Source organism: Pollachius pollachius (genome assembly GCF_949987615.1).
Source record: "Pollachius pollachius genome assembly, chromosome: 7".
Classification (NCBI taxonomy): domain Eukaryota; kingdom Metazoa; phylum Chordata; class Actinopteri; order Gadiformes; family Gadidae; genus Pollachius; species Pollachius pollachius.
This window is the reverse complement of record NC_136940.1, coordinates 15892976-15914926: the sequence shown is the minus strand read 5'-3', so window position 1 is coordinate 15914926 and position 21951 is coordinate 15892976. Positions and strand designations below refer to the sequence as shown.

Here is a 21951-nt window from a genome sequence, read left to right as displayed (position 1 = left end):
GTTTACTTTACATTGCATACATCAGTGATAGCATTAACATAATTGTTTTTGAACACGTAAAAGACCTGAAAATTTCAACTCTAGCACACAAATGTCCCTAAATACTCAGCCCTTAAGTCGGTTGTTATTATGGCTATTAAGCATTTGATTGTGTTGTTGAGGTCCATCAGCTGCAAGTCTAAGGCAAGTTATTTGTAGTTTCGTAAAGAGATGGTAAATTACACGAGTATTAAAGTGTTTAAATGTGTAAACTAGAAACTCATTTGAGGAAAGGTATTGCTTAATTATTTTTCATGTTCAAGAACTTCCTCTGTTCTAACGTAACGTTTATAGACAAAAGTCTGTACCAATTTTAATTCATGAAAAAAAACACATTCAGACGTGCCAGGGGTTGAGTAGCTGTCAGTAGCACAAACGTTACTCCTATTTAGACTATTACTAGTTTGTAATGAAGATACCTCATTGTCCTGTCTTTCCGCCATCCCGTGTGTAGCATAACTTGTAGATGAACCAGGGCCTTCTGGTCTGTTTTGGTTTTCGTTTACTTTGTTTGTTTTAATCTTTTTGCGTCGCAGTCTTTTGTACGCTTGTTTATTTCGTTGAGCTGCACTTGACCTGGAAGTATCTGATATTGATTAGGGAGCGATTTATGCTAAAAGGACGACCCGGCGGTTTACTTGACTGCACTGTGGATATGTTTACATTAAGTCATAAATTCAAAAGTACATAAAATTAAAAATGTTATGAGTAAAACATCGTAACGTCAAAGCAGAAAAATGCACCCAAAAGTTTCCGCACGGACAGGTTAGACGCTGCAACGATGACCATACTTCATGTACGCACGGTGACTTCCGGTTCCACTCCACAGTGACGGCAAACAAGAAGCAAAGCAATACATTTAAAATTGCTTTTATGCCTCATCAATTGTACATTACCGTACTCCGAAAAATTTGTAAATTAAGTCAACAAAAAATATTTTCGTACGCTAATAACAAGTTGATAAGTCTATATTGTATGTTATGATTACGAAATGACTGATGTATTAGTATTATATGACGTTTAAGCTCCGCAAACTCCTTTCCTTTTCTGACCAAACTCATCTTCTTGTCAATCTACTCCTTGCCTCTGTGTCACCTGTTCCACAGTCAACTAAACTTATACAATACAAATTAATTGTATTTAGGTTTTTAGAGGCAATTTACGACCAGATATTGTTTGGACATTGATGCAATTAGTTCAGTTTTCTAGGTTTCAGTCCGTTATTGTCAATGGTAAATGTTGGATATGTTATGGCATTCAACATCTAAAAAAAAACCATCACTAATTTCACACTAACCCTGTCAATTCAGTGAGGCTTAAAATGCTACATGTGGCAAAGTGTGTGCACAACATAATAATATAAATAGTTTTAACATATTAATGGTTATATTGTTCAACTGTATTTGCTATAGTGGAAACATTAAAAGTACAGATACCAGTATTTTATCTGTAATCATTTTATTAACTCGACACCTTAGTAAAAGATGCATACATATTATTTCTTTAAAGCATGAAATCAATGAAGTTATACAATTATAAACAGTATTCTATTGCAGACTATTTAGTCAAGGAACACTATTTGCTGACTTCTTGTTCCACATATGCCAATTAATCATACAATATATTGAGAAAGAGGGAGAGCATAACTGAAAATTCCAAACATAAAATATCAGATTAACTGCTCCCAAGTAAGCGCAGAACCAGCTCCTCATCTTCAGCCAAGGAGAGCCCTGTATCGAGAGGCTGGTGATGCAGCGTTCTCTTCCTTTTGCTTGCTGGGGACACGTCGCTGTCCTCACTGCTGCATTCCCCACTCATATCACGAGCGATCAGAGATGTGTTGGTGCTAAGCTCCCAGGTTGTCTGAGGTTTATCTGGATCTGGCAGTGTACTGGGGTCAAACTCCTCACCACTGTATTCCAGACATGCCACCGTTTCCTCCTCGTCGTCAGACTTATCTGTTGAGCGTTTGCTGGCCTCTCTCCTGGCATCCTTAGCCTTTAGCCTTTTCTCCCTCTTTTTCTCTTTGATTTTGCGGTTGTATTCCTGCTTGTCAAACTCTTGGTCCTCCCGCTGAAGCCTCTCCCGAGCCTTTTCTACATTGATACCGGAGAACTCCTCCTCCAGCTCTTCATTTGCAGCCTGCACTGCAGACTTCTGGACAAGCGGCCACTGCTGCACCATGTCCCCTTCCTCAGAGAAAGTGATCTTGGTGTTGACTTGGAACTTTCTCTTTAGGATCTTCTTAGCCTCCGACAATGTGGTCACTTTTTTACCCTTGGGAAGGTCAAGGTATTCATCATCATCCAATTGGTCTTCAGACAAACTGAAGACATCTCTCCTCTTGACTGTCAGCAGGTCTACCTCCCGGAGATCATCATCGTCATCATCATCATTACAGGCTGCACCGAGAAACAGTGCAGGGCTGGAATCCTTCTCATCCTCCTCTGGTTCTGATGTCTTCCTTTCTTTACCAGACACCTCTCCTCTCAATTTTGCCTTGAATTGTGTGAGTTCGGCATCTTCAGACTGCTCATGTTCCGCCTGGCCCTTCAGTTGCTTTTTTTGTACTTGGGCCTTATTTAAAAATCGCACCCTCGGAGCCACGGCAAGGCCGAGTGAAAGAGCGAACTCGTGCATTTTCAGCTGGAATACATCAAAGACATTCTTGTTCTTCATGAGGTATACAGAGCGTAGGTAGGAGACAAAACACCTCTGTGCCCGCTCCTTTTGATCCATCTCCTGGGCGAGGAAGGCCTCCAACTTCAGCTGGACATTTTGAAGTTTTTCTGGATTCACCTGCATAAACCAATGAAAACACATTTATTGCCCTGCATATAACCTAAACTGCCATGTATCTTACCAGTCAGACCAGCTAATCAATGCATGATATGAATGTGTCCTGAGTACCTTCCTTGAACATACAACTTTATCTGAACTTACTTGAATCTTGTTGATTGGAACCTTCTTGTCCTGGAGCTGAGTGATCATGCCCTCTTCTTCTGACGGCAGGAGCACCAACAGGGCTTCGCCTCCCTCTTTATACCTGGCGGTACGGCCAACTCGATGGATATAGGTGTCGGCATCCTCTGGACAGTCAAACTGTAGCACCCAGTTGACAGAAGGGAAATCTAGCCCCCTGGCAGCTATATCCGTAGCAAATAGTACAGCACTTTTCTTCCCAACAAAGTCTTTGTAGACCTCCATTCTCTTCATCTGCTGCTGCTTGCCATGAAGGGCCAGGATGGGCATGCCTGGACGCAATCGACAGAACGCGCGGAACAAATATTGCACCTCCTTGCAGCATGCAAAGAAAACTATGACTTTCTTTTGCAGGTGGCTCCGGATGAAGGAAAATAACATGTTTACCTTCTGGTGGAGCTCACACACCACAAAGCTTTGCTCCAGGGTAGCAGGTGTGCTGAACATGGCCTTCTCGTGCACCCACACATACTCTGGGTCTTTTAGGCTGAGACGAGCCAGGTCTTTGACAGATTTGGTTTGCGTGGCTGAGAACAGCAGTGTCTGACGTGTCTTAGGGAGATTCTCGATTATTGCGTTAAGAGTGTCTGCAAAGCCCATGTCAAGGATACGATCAGCTTCATCCAGAACAAGAACGTGTAGGTCAGAGACGTGGAAGGTTGCTGTCTCGTCCATGTGTTGCAGCAGCCGCCCTGGGGTGCAGATGACAATATTCGTTCGATGGATTCTTTCAGATTCAGTTTTAAGATCCTTGCCTCCAATTATGAGTCCTGCGGAGAACTCGTGGTTTTTACCAATCTTGCGTAGCACCTCAAATGTCTGGTAGGCGAGCTCTCTGGTTGGAGAGATGATTAGCGCACCCAGCCCATCCATGGCAGTCCACTGATGTCGGTATAAAGACTCCAACACAGGTATTAAAAAGGCCAAAGTCTTACCAGACCCGGTCTTTGCGGCCCCAAGGACATCTTTTCCTTGTAAAGCAAACCCTATAGTCTGCCTCTGTATTTCAGTGGGTTGCCGATACTGTCCCGCAAGTAAACCTCTCAGAGTTTTCTTTGAAATTGGGAAATCTGAAAACTTAATAGCGTCCTTTGCGTTTATCTGGTCATACTTGCCGACAAGTTTCTCTATCTGTTCCCTCTCCACTTGCCACTCCGGTTTCTTTCTTTGATTTCTCTCCTTTTTCACTCGCATTTTCGTCTTGTGGTACTTTTTCTTCCATTTTTCGAAGTTGATCACTGGGTCATCCGCATGATTTATCTTAAGAACATTTACTTTTCCTAATGTAGCAAACTCTTCTTCTTTGCCCATTTTTACACGACAACAGAATTATGCTTTCACAACGTGGAAAACTCAGGTCTCTGTCGCATGCTATATGACGTTGCTGAAAAAGCGACGCAACTTTTTTTTAACCACCTTTATTAGTCGATTTACTTCCACATACAGTGATTCATAAGGTCCTAACAACAATATATAACAGACATATAGACGCAGGGTCATTTCAAATAATATACAGTTATATTAAGCCTTACCCCGCATATCTACTTGCAATAACAAAATAATGACAATAACTGACTAATAATAAAAACATGTACAAAAAAAGGTGCACAGTTCTGAATATTAATTATGTACTTATTCACGCTAATACATGTGAAACAACCTTCTGTTCATTGTTGAAATAGTAGAAGAAGTTGATTGCGGAACGAAAATGCTGCAGTGTGTTTTTATCCGATCATAGAAACGCTGCACAGCGGCTGTCATGTGACTGATCATCTTTAGGAAAAGTAATTTCCCTTTGCCGTCTGGTAGACTATTTGATAAAGACTGTTTCAGTCACATAGAGAGAACATTTAATCAATAAATAGTGAAAATGTTACTAGTTTTGTCAGAGGAATATAAAGAACATCTGGCTTTCCTGCCTAAGGTCGATCCTGCAGGTAACGTTTTATCCAACTCCCACCTCAGGGAAAGACTGATCGATCGCAATGTCATTATTTTGGGCTTTTTCCAAAAAACGTATACTTAATCAACGGGACAAGATAGTTCATTGTATACAGCGGTATTCAGCCCTCAATCAGATTTCCTGCATATTTCGTATACATTTGTTTTGCATCACGATTCATCTCAGATTTGTCTCCGCAGTGGTGTTTGAGTTCGGGCGGATAGCAGTGGAGTTCTTGAAGAGAGGAATAAACTCAAAAGTCTACGACGGAGCAGCAAGTAATTTGCTTTTATTTGTAACCACTAATCTGGACAAATTTCATTTGTCAAACCTCGCAAGACACAAAAGGCAGTAGTGCAAACTATATTACTAAACTATATTCAACTGTGACTTCATTAATTCCAATATTGCCACCAAAACGCATGACTTAACTTAACCTTCATTCAGAACAGTAAAGGTGATGTTTGTAAAGCCTGTTTCCTTTCATTTTGTCAAATATTTTGATCTTTTTTGTGAAGCTTAACCATCCTCCAACCTTAAGACTCTTAACACTTGTTTTCCATTATTTTCCTTTTATAAATGTCCGCTGCCTCTTCACATAACACCAAATATAGATCCCCAAACAAGCTTGCTTGCTGCCGTAGATTTCTTTAATGTGTATGAAAACATTAATAAAGCAAATATGGAACACATTGAATAGTATCACAGTAGTATGTATTTTATTTTTAACCAAATATTGCATTATATTACTGATGTTCACAACCATGAGTGTTTTCTTTTTAAGGAAAGCTTGGTTTTCCTATCACAACCGTGCAGCATGGAGTAGAAGGCCTAATGTTTCTGTTGACTGAAAGTTCTAAACTTATGGTGCGTCTAACTCAAACATTGGTAAATATTGAATCTTTTGTGTATGTAAGCAATTCTAACCAAACAATTTTTTGTGTGTGTGTGTGTGTGCGCGCGCACCCATGCACACACAGATTACAGATATTGATTTCAGGGACTCTGTGATGGTTTTGGGTTTCAGTACAGAGCTAAACGAAATCCTTTTACAGGTGAGTTTCCTTTCTGTCATGACATGTCGAATATTGTACACAATCTCTTCCATGTTCCCATTAGGCGTCCTATGACCTATGATAAATAAAAACAGTTTATTAGAGCTATTAAGTCTATAACTAAGCAAAAGTGCACATAATTAAATAGTTAAGCTAGATGACACAATTTATAATGTTGATTTAGTTGTTCATTCAAATTGTTCAATACTTTTCCAATGTGTGTTAGATACCACCTCAGACACAGACATCGGTTGTCATGTCAACATTAAGACAAGATAATGTGGGGTTAGGATAGACTAGTGGCTAGCTAGGGTATCGGCTTCCAGCCGAAAGGTTGCGGATTAGATCCTGAATGTCTACAGCCTAGCTTTCGTAGGCACTCTTGAGCCAAAAAACCTAACCCCCATATGCTCAATAATGATATATCTGAATTCATTGTAAGTCACTTCTGCTGTGATAATGCTGCAACAATGATAATGCTGCAAATAGTAAGAATATATCAACTCAGATATCATGGGTAGACAGATGGTTAGCACATTGACGTTTTTTTTCGTGGCATGCATGCAGCTTACATACAAATACTAAAATATCCATCTTTTTGTTTCATATTTGATTGTGATTATTAAATAACAAGCTTGAATATCAAAGCCTGAAGGGGAAGTGGCTAGTGAATAAATAAAAACAATATCTTAGCTTTCTTCAGTCTTTCTCATTCCATGTAACAATGTAACACCAAAAATATAATCGATTTCCTGTTTTCAGCTCTATGTGGAGAACCAGACTACGATCCGCAGCACACTCACTCAGCTGGCGCCAAGTCTGCCCTCTTACCATAACTTAGAATGGAGGCTGGATGTACAGGTTGGTGCAACATCTGTGAATGCAACTTAGCCTCAATCTGTATGCATGCAAAATAAAAGGTAAAAGCACAAAAAACCCAAGGAAAGCCCCCAGGAAATTCTTTGCATAAATTGTTAGAAAAAAAGAATTCACCATGATATCTACTACTTGTTTCCAGCTGGGGAGCCGCTCCATGCGCCATCAGGTTGTTCCCGTGGTAACGATGCTGTTAAACCTGACAATGGGAACCAGTGAGAACAGGAGGTGCTGTTTACAGACCAACCCCTCAACACTCCTTCACCTAATCGCAGTGCTGGAAGCTGCACTGGCTTCAATGAAAAACAACCATGCACGCCGCATCCTGCGCAACATTAAATGAATACCTCTTTTTTTTTTTTCTACAACCTTATGATCATTCCTATTGCTAGACTGAAACATCCTGTTCTTTATAGCACACCAACTGCTTTTGACTCCAAAACTCTTGGAGAACTGGCCATAGGTCTGTTCAGAACATTTTTGTATATTAATGATGATGATGATGATGAAAGTGATCTCTGGTCTTAACAAATGTTCTATTTTGAAACAAGAACGTTGTTGCTTTTGATACTGCATTTGTGTATTGTTAGTAAACATATATTGCCACTTTGTTTTTTACATATTGCAATCAGCTCATCAATATTCATGTTATGTAATCTGCATTGTGCCACTTAGAATTTATTATTGAACTGTGTGTATTGCCCATATTAACCAATTTTATTGTGTACATAATCTATAATAGTAATAAATAAATTATTAAGACCCCTTGAGATGAGGAGAAAATCAAATGGTTGGTGTAGTTCATCATCAAATAACAGGCCCTTTCATTCTTATTGTGAAAATATAAGGTCTTTCATGTAAGTGGTAGTGTGAGTGTGTATGGATGCTCAGAGCCTAAAGATTTGCCATCATTGAAGTAAAAATAAATTCTAACAGACAATTCGGAAGGAAAATGTCCAGTTTTCTATTTTGCAACCAGACAACTAAGAATAAATCTACCTGCTGTGACTTAAATGGAAGATGTTATGATTGTTACATTACACTTGCTTTATACATACTAGCTAACGAAGTTGCAAATAGATTTAAAAAAATACCTAATACCTTTTATTGAAGGCTGCTTGTTACTTATTTGATCTCTGCCATCTCTACAAATGACTGCTGTGTGAGTATCTAATGTTTTCTTAGAAGAGACAAAGATGGAACATGAGTTCATTAGTTCTGTTGGAATATCTTTAAGTTGTCTTATGGCCATGAAAGCAAAAGATGATTGGCCAAGGGAGGTCTTGAATTGCAGAAGTCTGTTAATTCATGTTTAAGTCGTGTTGATATCAGAATCAGGTTACAAACATATTTTGCGTAGTGCTGTGAAAAATATTTGCCCCCTTTTTAATTTCCTATATTTTGCACATTTGTCAAAGTTTTAAGTTGTATTCATTTAAAGCAAAAGTGTGTGTGTGTGTGTGTGTGTGTGTGTGTGTGTGTGTGTGTGTGTGTTAGTTACTTTATCATTAATCCAAATGTGATTGATCATAGGATTAAATTGGTCCGGACACACCCAGGCTGGTTGATCATTTTGAATCCAAACATGATCTTAGCAATCGTATCATTATTGTAAAGTTGTCTCAGCAAGCAGTGATGGTCATCATTGCTGCCATCAAAATAAATTCTTGGTGAGTTAAGAAAACAAGTTGTTCAGTCATATTTGAAAAGGGTCACAAAGCAGTTCTGAAGGCTCTAGGAAAACCACCGTGAGATTATCATCCATCCATTACCTCCTGTCATAAAGCAAATGATATCATCACACAACATCAAATCAAAAGTCAACCAAGGTAAAAGTGTCAAGGATTTTGGCTGCTGTTTTAAAATATGAATGAATAATTATGTTCTCTTACCAGAACATTCTGCACAAGAACGTCTTGCTCAGTCAGTTATCCAGCAAAACTATAATCCCAAATAAAATAATAATTCCTGAGAAGAGCTCTGATGAGACAATTTTTCAGATTTTCAGCAGTATTTCTTCGAGGCATTTAGTTGATTTATTCAAACTTTGGTGGTGCCCTTGCTGTGTAGGCTCTCCCCAATGCCACTCCCTAGCCCCTGCCCATTGTTTCTCCTCCATTTTATCCCTATTACCCACAGGTAAGATAAGCATATAGAACTGACAGCATATATATTGAATGGACTTCTTGCTGTCAGTTCTACATCGTTCTGTCAAAATAAAGGATAACTGACCTTTATAATTGTTATTCTGTTTCCACCTCCACATCTAGAATTGTTTGCACGCGTGGTCATTGTTTATGTGTTAACTAACATCTTGTCACCAGCTCTGTTTGAAAGATGCAAGTGTGGAAGTGGATATCTGCAGAGATCAGTGACACATTATATTTTTCAATAATCTTAAATAGTTGATACGCTTCTCAGTGGAGTAGTGATGGGGAAGTAGGATAACTCCCTTTTATCAAATCATTATCACATAACATAAGACCATGAGTTTGTTCACATCTAGACTTTTGTATTATACCATACCCTGTAATATTCAATAGGTAACTAGGGTGTACAACATAATAGCCTACAATGACCGATTGAGTAGGGGGGTCTAGGGGGTTCTTGCCCTGGAAACCGAGGGCAACCTGCCCAAAACCATTTTAACAACCTTTTAGATAGATTGAACTGAAGCCTACATTCGTAATGAAACTCAAGCATTTTCTTTTGGCAAAATACAACAAGTGAAGGAGCGCCATTCCCTGTCATACAACCAGTACACCGGTGCAGCCTTGTCTAACTTGAATAAACTAACGCCAAGCCCTCCCCTGTTGAATATTCATGAGCACCGCCCGAGCGTCCGGTCCTAGCAAATTCCCCAGTTACCAACGTTGAGTTGGGACGTCGACCTACAAGGGGAGAAAAACAAGCAAAACTTGTTGTGAACCGGGGAAACTATCGCTATTATTATACTATTGGAACTTTTATAGCACCAGGATCGTCTTTCTAATCGTTCAAATTTATTTCGGTCGGTTGAACAAAAAAAAAGTTTTTTCCCAAACTGGAGTGTCGGTAGAGAACTCGGGAGGGTACTGTTGACAAGACTGGAGGCCGCAATCTGTACTCTTTTGTCGTCATCGAGGGGACAGTTTATTGTCCAGGCATTCCGACATTGTACTCGTTTCCTCGTCCCTTTCTTCAACTATTTTAAAGCGATATGAACTCCAACCAGCACCAGCTCATGCCGGGGCAACAGGTCGTGCACGTAGCCCAGGACTCGGACACTGAACTACAGGCCCTTTTCAATTCTGTCATGAATCCAAAACCCTCGTCGTGGAGAAAGAAAATGCTCCCAGAGTCATTTTTCAAAGAACCAGACTCGGGGTCTCACTCTAGACAGAGCAGCACCGACTCCACCTGCCAGCCTCCCCGTCTCCAAGTCTCCCACACCCGCTCCCACTCTTCTCCGGCCTCCCTTCAGCTCGGGACCGGGGCCAACCCAAGCTCCCAGAACCTCCACCACCACCAGCGCCACCAGTCCTTCGATGTGGCCGAGGAACTGCCTCTGCCTCCCGGCTGGGAAATGGCTTATACCAGCAATGGACAAAAGTATTTTTTAAAGTAAGTAGTAATCGTTACTGGATTTATTTTGTATTTTGATTGTTTAACTGGGTCTGTTTAGGGCACAGAAAGATTCAACAGACATTAATGGGCATCTTTAAGTGTGTGTGTGTGTGTGTGTGTGTGTGTGTGTGTGTGTGTGTGTGTGTGTGTGTGTGTGTGTGTGTGTGTGTGTGTGTGTGATTGAAAACGGGCATAACACGCTGAAATGTCTCATGTCTCTATTTAAAAGCCGTCAAAATAGACCACTGTAGACCGACACACAGACACCTAGTGACAAAAATTAACATAAATGTTAATTGAACCCTGTAAATGTGACATGGTTTCATCATTGAATTCCCTATTAAATGCCCACAAGGACAACCATCAGTCATCAGGCATTGATATATTGATGCATAAGTACGATTTAACAAGAAACAAATAAAAAATAATTACATATATTTTTTTATATTTATATATATGTTAACCTAGAAAATAATCTTGACATAGTGAGGGTGGGTGCAGCTCAGGGAGGGGATCCCTGACACCTCCCACACCTCATATTGCGGCAGTGAAACAGAGGCTACTCCAATAACACCCCAGACTATCAATGTTTAGGGGAGATAGAGAAAAAAGTGTAAACGTGTGCGTGTGTTTCTTCAGTGTATTTGTGTTTAGTCTATGGGGCACTACAGAAAAGCTACCACATACTTTGTCTATCTTCCTGCTCTTTCTTCCACTTGTTAACCCTCTGTTAACATCTGCTCCTATCTCCTTTAAAAAAAACGTCATAAGTTTAATAAATTCAACACTGAAAACTAAGGCTGATAGAGTATTGCATTGTTAAGCATGCAGAAGGCCAAATAATACAATGGATGGAACACAATGTTAATAATATTAATAAAAAATAAAATTTAAGCAAGACGAAGGCCAGCCGCCTGGCTAGCCTTTTCTTAAGAATGTATCCCCTTCACCTATTCCTTATCTCCAAATATACAAATTGTGTTTGGAGACAAAGAATGATGACTATTTAAATAGAAAACTGGAGCTTCAAATCAACAAAGAGACATGAATAAAAGAGCAAAGCAAATTGTTCTCAATCCTTGGGAATTGGGCTTAATGATTCTGTCCGGTCCCACGTGTTGTGTGCTGTTGAGGTGCGAGCGTTTAATGCTAGGCAGGTGGTGGGAGTCTCCCTGTCTCGGAACGTGGCCAACCATCTACCAACATTTGTTTGAATGGTTAATTTGGTTCATATCAAAGTTCTTAAATGCAAACACACATGGTCAACAAGACAGGAAATTGAAGTCCAGGTTTTCTGCTGAAGCCTCAGAGCATCTTTGTGGAAGCAACTTATAAATCACTGCCAACAAGAGACCTTTGTTGTACAGCGGTTTCTATCTTCTTGAAATAATAACTGCACAGAGCAGTCACGTGCGGCTAAGCAGACATCATTCCTCTCCCTGTTTGCATTTGTAAACTAGTGGGAAAATCGACCCACATTTTCTCCTCAACTTCCTATACTCTGCTTATGTGTCGCTCCCTCTCTATCCCTCTCACTCTATTCATTGCTGTGGAATTTGTATGTGAGCAGCAATCATGTGGGTGTATTGTTGTCGTGTGTGTGTGTGTGTGTGTGTGTGTGTGTGTGTGTGTGTGTGTGTGTGTGTGTGTGTGTGTGTGTGTGTGGTTGGGGGAGGGGGGAGGGTGGTAGGAATGGAGTGGACTGCTAAATGTTCAAAACAATGTTAGAAAACAAAGTCTGAACATTGGAGTCCGTCTGCCCCCCCCCCCCCCGCCCCCCGCCACACACACACTCTGCCTGTGTCCTGCATGGACACCAGGCTGTCCTGTGTGATGCATGGTGCATTCTGAGGTCCCGTTTGATCTGGCCTGCTATTGGCCACTTGACAGTCTGATTGACAGCTTTGTCCGCCTCATACTGAGTGGAATGTGTGCATGCATGTGTGCTAATACATGCAGCAGGACAACACATTCCTTAAGTGAGTAACCTTCCTTTTAATTTTTAATAGCAAATCCACAAACAGACATCGTTTGTGTGTGTGTGTGTGTATATATATATATATATATATATATATATATATATATATATATATATATATATATATATATATATATATATAGACAAAATCAAACCAATAATATCGTCCACATCTGTTTATGAAGCAGTGTTTCTTGGAGACAGCATGTCTTGAAAACCTACCTCTGTAACAATGCTATTAGATGTGGGCTACGTTCTCTTAGGGATTATCAATATGTGGTTCACATACCGAGCAATATGTGTTAACATTGCAATTATAGTTCTTATAAAGATGATATAGGTGTTCACAAATAACGCATGGGATAACACAATGTGTTCTCTTGGATTTAGCTGTGTGGTTTCATTCATTTCATATGTCCTATGTTCTTACATACATCTAATACAATTGCAAGATATGTATTTCTTTTTATCTTTAGATTTCATTTCACAACTCACAAATCAAGTGAATTTTCCTTCTTCCTTATTCTTGGTATCTAGTGTGCATGGGCAAAGTCTTAATATATTATTAACTAGTTAATTAAGTTGCAATGGCTAACAAGTAGTCAACTTTTAACACTATTTGATCACTATATTATTAACAATAGTGTGAGCTAAATTATATTAATCCCAACATGAACTGATAATAAATACAGAGGAGCCAAATTTATGTATATATATACTTGTGAATGTTAATACCAATCAAACCAATTTTTCAGTTTACCAAAGGACTTCCTTGAGTCCTATACCGCTTATGAAAGAAGGCACCTTATTTAAAGTAGACATCACTTATCCTCTATTACAAATTATCGATTCTTATATATTTATGCAAACTGCTTTGCATTCAAATTTTGGTTGACATTTTTACACATTCTTCTATTTTATTGCTTAACACTGCAAAGCTGGACTTACAAACCAGTATGACAGAGATATCATTTTGCTGTGCCTGGATTCCATGAAGCAATCTGTAAAGTGTTTGTTTCAGTCACATGATTTTCTTTAACTGACTTAATCTTGAGTTCAGCTTTTTATTCTGATTTTCAGTTATTGCTTCTGTTTTTCTTTCTTTAAGATTAACTTTGGTTTTATAACATCTCCAAGGCTCTAACCCGGTACACAAATTCCTATGCAGTGGTTGTTTTTGCATTGACTCTTTCATGCTAGTGCATGTAAGGGGGCTATGAAACATTGACTGTGTGATTGATTTGGTATCCAGACACACTGATCCAATATTTCCACATCTCCTCCACCGAGTTGTACAAGTTGTGTGTTGGCCATAGCGTTGTGTACACACAATAATAAACAAATGTGTTAAAGTGGACTTGATGGTGCTCTTAAAAAATTACTTTTAGTGAGTTAACTAAATTATGGGATATTATATCGTGGGCTTATTGCAGTTGAGAAATTAAGACATTTCAATTCAGTGAAAACTCCCGTCTGATTCTAATTCTCCTTTTCTGGAGATTTTATTGGCATCTAGTATACCACATAATTTTGGGTGTGGGTGTGTTGAATTCTTGCACATGCCGTGTGTGTCTATCAGGGGGGAGGAAAAGACAACAGCTGTTGTCAGGAAGTCTAAGTATAGCCTCATGACCGGCACACAAGCAGTTGTTGCAGCCAATAGCTTTGTGGAGGCTAGTTGAGTCTGGCAATACAAGGCGTTATTCCTCAACCAAAAGGGTTGGAATAAGTTATTGCTGCGATGTACAAAGGAAGGAAGAGCCATGAAGCAGTATGAATGTGTGTGTCAGCGGAGTTTCCCTGGAAGTAGCTCGATAGTGTTCAAAGGAGAACTAAAGTTTAGGAGTACATTTGTAGCCTTGGTATCGGGTTTCTTACTATTTTTAAGATTGTTCTTCACCTGGACTTTATACGTTTAACATCCATAATGCACATACAGAAACAAATAAATGTGTCAAGTCATATTTGTGTGATTAGAATAGACACCAAATCAATTTTTTTCCTGAACTAGCATGAAAAAGTCAATGCAAAAACAACTACTTCATGGAAATTTGTGAACCGGGTTTAAGCCTTGGAGATGTTAAGCACAATATTGATCTTAAAGAAAGAAAATCAGAAATGATAACTAAAAATTGGAATAAATAGCTGAGCTCAAGATTAAGTAAATTAAAGAAAAACACGTGACTGAAACTAACTTTACAGCTTGCTTCATGGAATCCAGGCACAGCAAACAATATCGCTGTCATACTTGTTTGTAAGTTCAGCTTTGCAAGGTTAAGAAATAGAATAGAAGAATGTCTAAAAATGTCAACCAAAATTACACTGCAAAGCAATTTGCATAAATAAATAAGAATCCATAATTTATAGCAGAGGAAAAGAGACATAAATTAGGTTTCTTAATTAGGTTTTATGTAACATACATTCTAACTGATTATAATTTAATAATTGTTTGCGGTCATATGAAAGAGAAAAGTAAAAGCTCACTGACCACAACAGTGTCAGGTTTGAAGATTTGAAGAGCATCATTTAATGATCAATGTGCTTGACGTTGAGCCATTGAATGGATGCCATTTTAAAATATCCCCTGCAATGCAGACCAACTTTAATGGAATCATGTAGACTATTGATACCGTGCTGATGCAATTAATAACCCTTGACCATGTGTGAGTATTTAAAACCTGTGTTGTTTGTCTGGAATTCCCCTCGCACTCTTATTCAGTTAAGTTTGAATGTCTCTGATTGCCGTGCTGATGTCTGTGATGGAGGCAATGTAGCCTATAGCGTAATTTCTTCCAAACTGGTAAATGTGTATGTATCCACATTTACATGTGCATACAACCGGGTATGCGTTGTCAGTTTACAATGTTAGAGTAATCTGGGATCTTCCCCGTTAACAAGCTATTGCCTTTTTAATTCATGTATAACCTAGGCTTGGGCGGTGTCATGGTTTTACGGTATACCAGGGTATTTAGGAACACAGAAAGTATGATTCAGTACAGTCAAAAATACAGACACTCCCATTTTTTATTACGTTGATATGTATTTTGGCCAAGTTATGGAGCAGGTTATAGCCTATAATGAAATACTCACTGTATAATAAAATCTTCACTGTTGCATTCTTGTTGAGACTGCAATGGGTTTGTTCACCAATGATTAGTGGGTGGATCAGGTAAGCGTTGTTTCCCTTTGAAGTTATACGATAACGTCCCAATATCAAACTGAATGTGACTTTTATAGCATTGTAGCGCTGCTGTGGTGGTAAAATAATAATCACACATATAATCACACATCTCAGTCGCAGTTTAAGTATTTTGAAGTTAGAAAGATATTCCACAGATATTCACTTTCCTAAATAACCACAATTTGACGCGTTTGAGTCCTGTGTGTTTAGCAGTGTAAACCTAGCAAGGAGACGGTCAGGCATCAGCTCTCATTTCTATAGAGCCATCCTTTGGGCAATATCTCTACACAATCGGTGATATTACAAAGTATCCTCTACTAAACAACAGCCAAGCTAAAGCCCAATCAATCAGGAGATGCCTCACTTTTCTAAATGTACCCAATGTATTTAATGCATAGGGGACATTTTAGATGGATGTTTAGAAGTATATCCCGCTAGCTTTCACCTGTAAAATGCCAGTCAAAAGCTGTTTCATTGGAGCTCAGTGTGGTGCAACGCACATAGACAATATCAAACAGGTTAACATAGACCGTATGTAATAGAGGTTAAACTGATTTAACAAAGACTGTATATAATACAGATTAAACTGAATTAACAAAGACTGTATATAATACAGATTAAACTGATTTAACAAAGACTGTATATAATACAGGTTAAACTGACTTAACATACACATATAAAAATGTTTGCCATATATTATCCATCATTTTTGTTGAGGTTGTAGCTCTGAAGGGAGTGTCCCATCTACTGACTTTTATTCATAGTATCTCTTAGTGTTAAGGAATAGTATCATGCCTGTTATCATAATGATCAATACAAAATTAAATTTTTGTCAGTATTCTCTGTTGTTACTGTAATTGTTTTCTTAATACATTTTAAAACCAAGGCCTTTTAAAATAACCATACACACTCTGCTCTCCTATCACTGTCATTCCAGCCACATGGAGAAGATAACAACATGGATTGATCCCCGGAAATCCATGGCACCCAACATGGCAGCCATGTCCCTGCACCACAATGCGCAGAGCAACAACACACACAGCCTTGCTCCACCACAACGAAGCCTGGTCCTGTCTCAACCAAACCTGGGTACGTTATACACACACATGCTCTGCCTTGCAGCAGCATAAGTTTGCTAACTTGTCATGTACATTTGCTCAAAGTAAATATACTTACTTTGAGTGAAAGCTACTTTTCTTTTCTTGCCAAACCATCTCAATATTTATGGAATTTCCCTTCTACTAAACTTCCATTTGAGAAGAATAAAAGGGTCAAAAGTTTAAATGTTTGAACTTTGAGTGCAGCGGCAACCTGGAAAATCTTCCAAAAAGTCACTTCTAAAAAGGGGTTAACTTCTAAAGCTGTGACTTTTCGATAGATCATTTCATAGGGAACAGTGAACACTGATGACACATCAGTCCCCTCTAAAGCTAATGTGTAGCTGTGCTGGGACCACCACTGGTGACAGATTATTTGGCCACTGAGAGTTTTGGCTGTCTCAATTATGAGGGAGTCTTTCTTTGTTTGTTATTTTGATGCAAAAACAAATCCTAAATGTATGTATTTATTTACTACTTCTTGAAGAATGGGAGCAATCCCTCATTCACAATTAGAAATAAAGTGTCTCCATACACTTCATACACATATAACTGAGCGATTCTGATGAAGATAAAAATAGCCTTATAGTTTTGTCGGGCTGTGCATGGGTAGACAATGTTCATTTTGTGTGTGACGTACATCTAGTTACAAATGTGCATTGGTGTTTCTAGTGATGCAGCAGCATCAGCAGCAGCACCGTCTCCTCCAGCACCCACAACAGATGCAGACCCAGCAGGTACCGGTTTCGACCCTGAGCCCAGCAGGTGGCCTGGCCCAGCAGCAGCACAGCTCGGGGGGCCTCATGAATCTGCCGGGACCCCTGGGTAACGGCTTGGGTGGCGTTGGTGGCATCAAAGGTAAATCACACTTCTTGTTGTCTGTATTAAGTTTGACACCAGATGTAAACCTGAGCAGTTAATCAAATGGCCTGTAAATGGTCAAATAAGTGCCATTATATAATGAGGTTACATGTATCTGCACCCATTCAACAGTGAAAACACACAAATGTTGTTCTTCAATGTAGTTGTGCTGTTCATAATGTTTGTTGTTTGCTTGCTGTATAGGTGCCATCAGTCCTATCAGTGTGAACCAGCAGCAGAAGATGAGGCTCCAAAGAATCCAGCTGGAAAGAGAGAGGATTCAGAGACGACAAGAAGAGCTCATGAGACAGGTGACGCATGCAAAAGTAGTGATATCCTTTTTTTCTTTTGCTCACACATTAAGCTATTTTACAGCAACACACTTTCTTTCTTGTTTTTTCTTTTACATTTAATTTGATATATTTTATATATATATATATATATATATATTTATATACGTCGTGTATATATATATTTTATCTATACATATATATAAAATATACATATACATGTATATTTTATATATATAATAGCATGTTGGTCATCATATAAATCTTATTTCCACATTTCTTCTATCACACTCCCCTCCCCTCTCTTTTTCCATTAGGAGGTGGCACTGTGCCAGCAGCTCCCTACTGAAGCAGAAAGTATGGCAACAGCACCTCCCTCTGCTGGCGCAATCCAGAACAACAACAACAATATCCCAACAAGTGGCTCTGACCCTTTTCTCAACACGTGAGAAAAACCTTAAGTCCTAAACTTAAATCTACTGGACTATAAGCATTGCAAAGCAAACAATGTGATGAATTACAGCTAACCAAAACATTTGTTGCGAAGGCAATTTTCCCTTATATATACTGCTATATACTGTAGTTGTATATGTTTGCTATAAATGGCCTGTTCACACAAGGCCTACTTTTAACCAGGAAGGCACCGGTTTTTCCAGTTCTTTGAAGGACATCTCGTATTAATTTGTACCTTCTCACCTTTCAATTAAAACCATGTTGGTGCACGACATTAAGATGAATTGAATGGTTATTTAGTTACTCATCAAATTTGTTTTGCTGCTTTCTTTTTGGATCAGTATTTGCTGCTGGTAGCTGTCCACTGGGATCTAGTAACTCCAGAGTCTGACTTTTGCATCTTTCTCTGTCATGTCAGTGGTCATTTTCACCACTCAAGGGAACAGAGCAGTGACAGTGGATTGGGATTAGGCTGTTACAGTATCCCCACCACACCTGAGGACTTCCTCAACAATATGGAGGAGATGGACACTGGTACACACACACACACACACACACACACACACACACACACACACACACACACACACACACACACACACACACACACACACACACACACACACACACACACACACACACACACACACACACTGTTGTTTCCTGTGCACATGTATGTACCTAATTAACCTCCGCCGTCCTCCAGGTGAAGCCCTAGCCCACGGGACTCTGAGTGTACCTGGTGGGCAGCCTGGTCGCTTTGCAGACTTCTTGGATTCACTCCCAGGAACAAACGTCGACCTGGGAACACTGGAGGGTTCCGACATCATACCCATCCTCAACGACGTGGAGTCTGTTCTGAACAAAACTGAACCTTTCCTCACCTGGCTTTAAAGATGTTTCAATATGAATGCACACGCACAGACACACACCCACACACAGTTCACCACAAGAATTTAGACCTTAAATAGAAGTATTTTTAAGCGATTCCTCCTCAAGCAATTTTTGCCATCAACACATTATTCTACGGTATGTATGGTATACATCGTGTTGTTCTCTTGAAGCCCGGGCCAACACACCGACTGGATACCATTAGAAGTATCTATCTTCAATCCTATTTCTAGCATCAGTCATAGTTCACAGATCAAATTTGTAGAATCCTATTCTGTTATTTATTTTACAGATGAGTAAAAAACCTGCACACATCTGACACCCACATAGGTAAAACGTAATAAAGCGGATTCCTATATCTGCAAACTCAATCCCCTAATCATGGGGGATTGAGTTTTTTAAGCTTTGCATGATGCCCAAGTGCAACAAAACACATTTCTTGATATATATATTTTTTATTACGTTTGTATTTCTGGCCTTTTTGTTATCTTTTTGCAGATATTTTAAATGATGAATCCTATACATATTACTAGGATTGTAGACAATTATGTATTGATAAGGCCATGTGAACAAGAAATGGTGTTGTGGAATCTACACTTTATACTCTTTTATACTCCTTTCTACAGTATTCTGTGTATTATTAATATTACCGTGTTGTTGTGAAATTGGATTATCAGACAAATGGATTAGTTATGCCATTGCTGCCTGTAGAGCACCTATTTCTAATCTACTAATAAGCCAGTGGGTTAGCTGTTCCTTTGCTCCTTCCCGTTGATGTAACCGGACGGCTCCAGGCACAGTCTGGCCTGTTTTTTTACTCTGATCCCAAGAATGAGAGGCCATAATCTCTGCTCTAAATTAGATTGTATATGTATTATTTATCAAGCTTTTATCATGGCAGTTTTGTTATTTTTATTGTTTTTTTTTAACCTTTTCTGTCAATGACAGATTTTTTTTATCCAAAGACGAATTCAGTTGTTTTCACATCCCTAACATGAATTGAGAAACTCTTCGAAGCTGGACGCTGGGAGAGGATTACATGTCAATCCCTCCTCCACACAGACACTGGCATGCACACACACAATATCAGCTGTCGCTGCCCACCAAATAAGATACAACTTGGAATATCCCAACTGGCCAGAGGAGCATGCCTCCCAGGATGCCTTTCCACAAGAGAACGTTACAAAGGCAAGTCAGTGAGGGCTTGTCTTTTTCAGCTTTTGAAGGTTGGCAATTATGCATTTACTGTAATACTACTACAAAGGGATATACACCAATTATAGAAATGTTTTGTTGGATTGGATGACACATCTACCCTCCCTGTCGTAATATTAACAAGACATTGGATGTGAGGAAATGATATCCACTCAACACTGCCTCTAAAATTATATCAAATCACAAGAATACTCATCTACTATACATTATTCAGTGGACATGAAACAGTATTCCAGTTAAATTGGAAGATGTGATATATTACAGTAAACAGAATGGAATACAGTTTCTTCATTGCATGAAATTATTAGTCAGAATATCAGCCAACTTCAAAGTCTTTGAAACCTGTCACAGATCATTGTTTACTACATTATGTACTATTTGTATTATCAATACCAAGGACTATGTTAACTTTGTTTGATGCTTGTTTTTAATGTTTTTGTTATGTTTCTGCAGCATATTGGCCTGTTGAACAAGATTTACTGTTATCTGGTGGTTTCCTTGTTTGCTTTACTTTTTGAAAGAAAATGACAGAAATGGTTATTGGAGTGTTGATTGCCTAAGACACTATGTTATGGCTGATGAATGAACAACATGTTCCCACCACATAAGAAAAACATGAGGACCTAAACTAATCAGGTGTGAGCCAGCCAGCAATCCAAAAATACTTGAGGTATAAAAAGTCTTGTGGAATTACCTTTTTTATATAAGCGACCAAACAAGTTGCAACTGCTTTGTATCTCATTTTGCATCTAGGCTGGATTCTGCTTAGTTGGGCAGCCTTTGTGTTCTACAGGTGGTCTTTGGACTCCAGCTACATTTATTAATATAACCATCACTGACAAGAGGATATAAGTTGGGTTAAGTTGTGCTGAGGAGAAATTCAAGTTGATTGATTCTACACTATATGGCTTGTTACTGAGATTACAATCAAGGAGGGACGGAAAGTGATAGTGAGATGAGCAGATGGAGGAAAACAGTTAGAGCAAGGATTGGTAAAGCTTAATAAAAGGAACTAGATTTCACATCTGACTGATTTGAATTGTTCCCCTGGCCAAAGTTACAAAAAGGCAAGGGTTTGTATGTGGAAGATAAAGTATATAGGTATTGTTAACAATGTCCTGCAATCTTTGCAAAGGACATGCAAGTATTGTCTGGAATGTGTCTCCAAATGAATTGCATGAAATGGTGTAACTTGGCTAAAGAATAAACCACAATATCTTATGCAATGATTGACTGATTAATGTGTATATGTTTTTGCTTGAACTCTGCAGCATTCTGTGGTGGAGATGCTTGAATGTTGGTTAGATCCTGTCTTTTGGTGGGGTAAGCCTATGACATTAAGGTCAAGGAGGGAGAGTGCCGTGCAAGGATTCAAACTGGCTGAATTAATCTATCTTCAATTAATACCACTCAACCCAGTTGAGTGGTATAGTCCATTGTACTTGAGCTGTCAGTTGCTAAAAGCAGCTACTGTGTGGGTGGCCA

General features: G+C 39.1%; 4 protein-coding genes across 10 annotated transcripts in view; 2 read left to right on the top strand and 2 right to left on the bottom strand.

Moving 5' to 3' along the window:
- The window catches only part of szt2 (SZT2 subunit of KICSTOR complex), a 57433-nt gene extending 56646 nt beyond the window's left edge, over nucleotides 1-787 (bottom strand). For all 6 annotated transcript variants that reach the window (XM_079740181.1, XM_079740183.1, XM_079740182.1 and 3 more), the window contains exon 1: nucleotides 459-787. In XM_079740181.1, the coding sequence (XP_079596307.1) occupies nucleotides 459-482 (24 nt within the window). In that variant the 5' untranslated portion in view covers nucleotides 483-787. The remainder of the gene's footprint in view (nucleotides 1-458) is intronic.
- An 807-nt stretch (nucleotides 788-1594) lies between these two features.
- ddx10 (DEAD (Asp-Glu-Ala-Asp) box polypeptide 10) lies at nucleotides 1595-4360 on the bottom strand. The gene is made up of 2 exons (XM_079739244.1): nucleotides 2983-4360; nucleotides 1595-2838 (listed from the first exon to the last, which is right to left on the bottom strand). Exons 1-2 carry the CDS (start codon nucleotides 4330-4332, stop codon nucleotides 1714-1716), a joined length of 2475 nt encoding a protein of 824 aa, XP_079595370.1. The 5' UTR covers nucleotides 4333-4360; the 3' UTR covers nucleotides 1595-1713.
- A 428-nt stretch (nucleotides 4361-4788) lies between these two features.
- commd2 (COMM domain containing 2) lies at nucleotides 4789-7832 on the top strand. Its single transcript, XM_079739247.1, has 6 exons — nucleotides 4789-4958; nucleotides 5164-5241; nucleotides 5748-5830; nucleotides 5944-6018; nucleotides 6781-6879; nucleotides 7037-7832. The coding sequence occupies exons 1-6, from the start codon at nucleotides 4892-4894 to the stop codon at nucleotides 7235-7237; spliced, it is 603 nt and encodes a 200-aa protein (XP_079595373.1). The 5' UTR covers nucleotides 4789-4891; the 3' UTR covers nucleotides 7238-7832.
- Nucleotides 7833-9767: 1935 nt separating this feature from the next.
- Nucleotides 9768-21682, top strand: wwtr1 (WW domain containing transcription regulator 1). 2 transcript variants are annotated; one of them, XM_079739257.1, is made up of 7 exons: nucleotides 9768-10497; nucleotides 16597-16748; nucleotides 17429-17614; nucleotides 17822-17928; nucleotides 18225-18352; nucleotides 18779-18894; nucleotides 19067-21682. In XM_079739257.1, the coding sequence occupies exons 1-7, from the start codon at nucleotides 10094-10096 to the stop codon at nucleotides 19252-19254; spliced, it is 1281 nt and encodes a 426-aa protein (XP_079595383.1). In that variant the 5' UTR covers nucleotides 9768-10093; the 3' UTR covers nucleotides 19255-21682. The 2 variants fall into 2 exon arrangements, with proteins under 2 accessions (XP_079595383.1, XP_079595382.1); XM_079739256.1 differs by having other exon boundaries at nucleotides 17822-17943.
- The last annotated feature ends 269 nt before the right edge of the window (nucleotides 21683-21951 follow it).